Here is a 5205-nt window from a genome sequence, read left to right as displayed (position 1 = left end):
GATCATATTTTTTTGAGTTAAAATTAGATACCATTAATTAATAAACATTTCAAATCGCTACAACGTGATTTACAAATAATGGAACTGAATCCTCAAAGATAAAGTCACATCTATGTGAAAGCTTGTAGCAGCAAGTAGATGAACTGCGCGAGAATAACAATTTTTTGTTTATTTTTTTGTGATATACACAATTTTGATTTTGATTTCATTAATTTGTTACACAATAATATAAAGCTTATGCGCAGGTCGTGTCCTCGCGTGGGGTCCACACCTCGACAAGTAGCAAACTCTATCCTCAAGCCAGATTACATTACCGTATCGAACCCAACAGTCCCTCCACTCTTTTCAGCTCCCGCCATCAGGAGTCGAACAACAATGGCTTCCTCTGTTTTCTTTGCTCCGCTCCACTACCCACTCCTCAAACCGCCCAACAACCGCTCACGCAAGCCCCTCTATATCACCGCCGCAGTCCCGCCGCTTTCTACTGCGGCTGACTTATCAGCCGTGGCGAACACCTTAGACAGCACCACCATTGCCGTTATCGGCGGTGGCTCAGTTGCCGCTCTCGCAGCCGTTCTATCCCTCGCCGATCCGGAGAAGCGGCGGCAAATGCAGGCGGAGGAGGTTGGCGGCGGGGACAAGGAGGTGGTGAGGGAGTACTTCAACAATGATGGGTTCCAGCGTTGGAGGAGAATTTACGGAGAAACCGATGATGTTAACAAGGTGCAGCTTGATATCAGGATCGGGCATTCAAAAACTGTTGAGAATGCAATGAAGATGCTGCTGGACGAGGGGCCGTTGAACGGGGTTACGGTTTGCGACGCTGGGTGTGGAACGGGTTCGATGTCTATTCCTTTGGCGAAGGAAGGAGCCGTTGTGGCAGCGAGTGATATTTCAGCTGCCATGGTTGCTGAGGCTGAGAAATTGGTAGAGTATTTGTAATCTTCTGTGTTCTTTGGGCTAAATTTTCTGCTTCTTGGAATATCTTTGGTTGTTCTATGTGTTACTTTTGCATACGTGATGCAGAAGAAATAAAATAATGCTTGATTATCTTTGATTTAGAAGCAAATAAAGTCCCAGCTGGAAAAATATTCCGCGAGAACTAACAAGCTTTGATCAAAGAGTTGATGTCTATAGCTGGCGAAATGATTTACTGGCTGTTAAAATAGCTGTATTCACTATGTTCCCATTCTTATTGGCCGGAAAAAGGATTTGATTCTAAAGAAAGTTAACTCACTTGGCTTTAATGCAGGCCCGAGAAGAGCTTCTACAAGGCAATGATGATATATCCCCGGGACTCGTATTACCGACTTTTCAAGCCAAGGATTTAGAGAGTTTGGATGGTAAGTATGATACAGTAATCTGCTTAGATGTTTTGATCCACTACCCACAAAGCAAGGCTGATGCAATGATTGCCCACCTTGCTTCCTTGGCCGAGAATCGGTTGATTCTGAGCTTTGCTCCAAAGACATTATATTATAATCTTCTCAAAAGAGTTGGGGAATTGTTCCCCGGGCCTTCCAAGGCAACAAGAGCTTACCTCCATTCCGAGGCTGATGTTGAGCGAGCATTGCAAAAGGTTGGTTGGAGGATAAGAAAAAGAGGTTTGATTACAACACAATTTTACTTTTCGAGGCTTGTTGAGGCTGTTCCTGCATAGTGGTGCTTAAAGAGAGGTTAGGTATGTATAATCATGCCTTGTTCTCTTCTCAGGTGGCTGCAATATAGGAAGTTGTTCTGGAATTATTGCCCAGTTTTTACCATTGATGTTTTTTCTTACTTCAATTAATGCATATTGTAGATGTGAGTTCTCCAAATGCTACGCTTGGAGAGTTGGAGTTGCTTGTGTGTGTTAAAGCTCTGATGTTTTTATCTCAAACAATGCATAACTTTTGTGGATACTGTTAGTTTTGAGTCAAGATCCTTATAATCGAGTTCTTTGAAATAAGGATTATACCGAGTCTAGATTTTGTATTTCTTAGCACAGTAATCTGCGTCATAGTCTTGTATCAATTGCCACATTCAGAAATTAGATGAGCTCGTGAGTTTGATCAAACAAATATTAACCATTGGTATCTAAATAAGTTTGGATGGAATTTGTGGACATTATTATATATTTGTGGACATTATAATATATCAAGCGAAGTAGTTTAGGCATCTTTGGTTTCTTGATGTTGCAACTTGTCTCCAATTTTTTCAAGAGCATCTGTAAGCTTGGTAAGAGCTGCGACTAAAATGTTGTGACAGTCCTTTTGCTGCTCTCTGTCCATTTGACTGATAACCTTTTGCTCTTCTAGCTGTGCATTCAGCAGACTAATATTTTTTTCGAGAGCTTTGATCAATTGGGTTTCCATATTGAAGGTTTGGCAAGCACTAGATGTGTGTCTTCTTCTCTTCGCTCCCTCGTGAAACATTGAACCTTGCCAAAACGGGGTGCCTGGGTGTCTCTTGTTTTCTGTACCTTAACATCAAAATCATTAGGAACATACATGTCTTGACCCTGACCATCAAACTTGGGCAGAAAGTAATAGCGAAATGACATTTTTGAAATATTGTATCAACTATTTCTTAGGTGAAGATGCTTTATACCGTGTCAAAATATGCTTGTATTGGAAATGCTAAAGTCCCTTGTCTTTCATGTTGAAAGTCATTATAAACAATATATACGGTGCTAACCTGGATTTATGTATGCCTGGTGATATGGTTGATATCTCATCTCTGCGAATAGTACAAAGCGTACAAGGTTTCACAATTCACACGGTCATCATTTTTTAACCTTGTTGCAATATATTTATTGACATTCACACGATGTAAGTTCGAACATCTATGGTACCTGAAATAGGGACTGGAGAAGGAATTGTATCTGCTTTATCGTCCTCCGGAATGTTTTCCTTTTCTGTGCTTCTCCCAATTTCAAAATCTTGAAGCAAACCATTTTGTGCTGTAGCAGGAGTACCATCGCTCACCTCCGTTTCCGTCTCCTCCTCCTCCTCTTCTGCCTCCACGCCATAATTTTCACCTGTTGTCACGAGTGCAAGTTGATATGTCGCATTTGTAAATCCCTTACCATCCAATACATAATATACTTCTTGGTCGAAGAAACCCGGAAGTTTTCTCTCCCTCCTCAAATCACTTTGCATGATCCAATAAGATTCACCTCCGTTTCGTACCCGGGACTCCCACGTTTTTATCTTCTTGAAATCACTGGCAAGATTGCTCCACCTTTTTCGGCATTGAACCGCCCCTCTCTTCACTCCATGTTGCATGCAGTATGAAGAAACAAAATCCCATTTTGGTTCAGCCTGCTCAGGCCCTAACTTGCGCCCCTTTCTCCCTCTCTCCTCGGCAATCTTCTTCCCTTGCGCTAGCACCATCGTCTCTTGGCGCGTCCATCGGGGATGCCTCGGTGTTTTATTTCTGTCATCACTCCTTTCAAGAGATGGCTGGCCACCTGAGGTGATGTCATTTTCTTGTGTACTGTTTGATCCCGGGGCCATGGATTCTTGCAATTGCCTCTACTTCCTCAAGGATTTAGGTGCTCTGCTCTTAAAGGTGCCCAATGATTAAAAGGGTATAATTCTTCTTTAATATGGGATTGAATTCAATTCAATTCTGACATTACTCAAATATCTTCTTCGGTGATTGACTACTCAATTAAGAGCATTGTCCGAATACCTTTTATCCTTCGACTTATTACTCCATTTTCTAGTCCTAGTGATCGACTATCCCAATAAGGGCATAATTCTTTAATGCAAAGGTTCTCCAAATCATTCTTACACTGTCTTTTGTCAAGTCTTTGTTGCCTTATTTTGCGTGGTATTGATTCTATAATGTACCTTTTGGTATGCATATTTTTTCATTAATTCGAGGTGGAAAAAATCTTTAAATGAAAATTAGTACTTTGAAGGATCGATTATAAACAAATTTTTTTGAAGGTTTGATAATTTTCAGAGCAACCAATTCATTATGTTATGAGATGATATTTTTTGGTCTTCAAAATATTACAAAAAAAGAAGGCATTTGGGAAATATATATAATTGTTCCATCTGACCATGGTACAATGACAATTACACTTAAATTTGAATTATTGAATGAAAATTTATACTTGTAATTACTCGTTTCACTTATAAAATCGAATATTTAAAATATAAGATAAATCATACGATTGCTCATTTTCTGGTTGAGTAGATTTCTTGTGAGACGGTATCAAGAATATTTATCTGTGAGACGGGTCAATCTTACCGATATTTATAATAAAAATTAATACTCTTAGTTTAAAAAGTAATATTTTTTTCATGGATGACCCAAATAAGATATTCGTCTCACAAATACGACATGTGAGACTGTTTCACACGAATTTTTACTTTTTTGGTTAATTCAGCTATAATATTATTTTATTCTTTTAATGTAAATAGTACATTATATCAGTTTTCGAAGTAAATAAATATCTACAAGTTCAAATTGCTCTTCAAAATTATCATAAACTTCTGCTTAGAAGTACCAAATTATTGAAAGCCAGATTTCCAATTTTATAATAAGAGTTTGTGAAATGAATTAATAATTACATCCTAAATTTCATGAAAACATGCTTGATTCGGTTGATTATATCTCAGACATATTTAACCCATTATATTTTTTATTATTAGTTTACCCCTTTAAATTTTCACCACTCACATTATAAATCTTACCATATATTCAATTTTGATGTGAAATAATTGATGTATATTAAAAATAACCATGAGAAACTAAACAAAAATTGATGTGATTTTGTTATATAGATATTTTATTTTGATCATTCATGAAAAATTATTATTTTTTATATAAAAATATTTTTTTATTATAAATACTGTAAAAAATATTACTTTTGATTATATATGGAAAAAAATACTCATTTGATTTGGGATGTTGAAGGGGTAATGGCAATTAGTGGAATTAACCCCAAAAAAATATCAAATCTATACTATTTTATTAAGTTTGAGACACTTAGAATAACTAAATTTGGTGTCATGGTCTGTTTTAATAATTATATATATTAATACAATGTTGAAATTTTAATACAAGTGATATGTAGCTCAGCGGATAGAGTCATTATCTATTGGAGTTTAGCTTATAGGTTCAATTCTTATTGAAGTTATTTTTTTATTTTTTAATTTATATATCAAAATTACAATGTAATTTTTCACTTATTTTTTATAATTATTTTTT

The 5205-nt window shown here is 36.8% G+C and overlaps 2 protein-coding genes across 3 annotated transcripts; one reads left to right on the top strand and one right to left on the bottom strand.

Moving 5' to 3' along the window:
- Positions 1–305: 305 nt before the first annotated feature.
- On the top strand, positions 306–1901 carry LOC142553168 (magnesium protoporphyrin IX methyltransferase, chloroplastic). Of its 2 annotated transcripts, XM_075663206.1 has the most exons (3): positions 306–927; positions 1253–1681; positions 1802–1901. In XM_075663206.1, the coding sequence occupies exons 1-2, from the start codon at positions 376–378 to the stop codon at positions 1658–1660; spliced, it is 960 nt and encodes a 319-aa protein (XP_075519321.1). In that variant the 5' UTR covers positions 306–375; the 3' UTR covers positions 1661–1681; positions 1802–1901. The 2 variants fall into 2 exon arrangements, with proteins under 2 accessions (XP_075519321.1, XP_075519320.1); XM_075663205.1 differs by having other exon boundaries at positions 1253–1901.
- LOC142553169 (trihelix transcription factor ASR3-like) lies at positions 1796–3708 on the bottom strand. Its single transcript, XM_075663207.1, has 3 exons — positions 2834–3708; positions 2677–2718; positions 1796–2455 (listed from the first exon to the last, which is right to left on the bottom strand). The coding sequence occupies exons 1-3, from the start codon at positions 3495–3497 to the stop codon at positions 2151–2153; spliced, it is 1011 nt and encodes a 336-aa protein (XP_075519322.1). The 5' UTR covers positions 3498–3708; the 3' UTR covers positions 1796–2150.
- Positions 3709–5205: the final 1497 nt, after the last annotated feature.

The sequence above is a fragment of the Primulina tabacum genome, chromosome 8, assembly GCF_025594145.1.
Source record: "Primulina tabacum isolate GXHZ01 chromosome 8, ASM2559414v2, whole genome shotgun sequence".
NCBI lineage: Eukaryota > Viridiplantae > Streptophyta > Magnoliopsida > Lamiales > Gesneriaceae > Primulina > Primulina tabacum.
The sequence above is the reverse complement of the archived record's forward strand: the minus strand, read 5'-3'. Positions and strand labels throughout refer to the sequence as shown.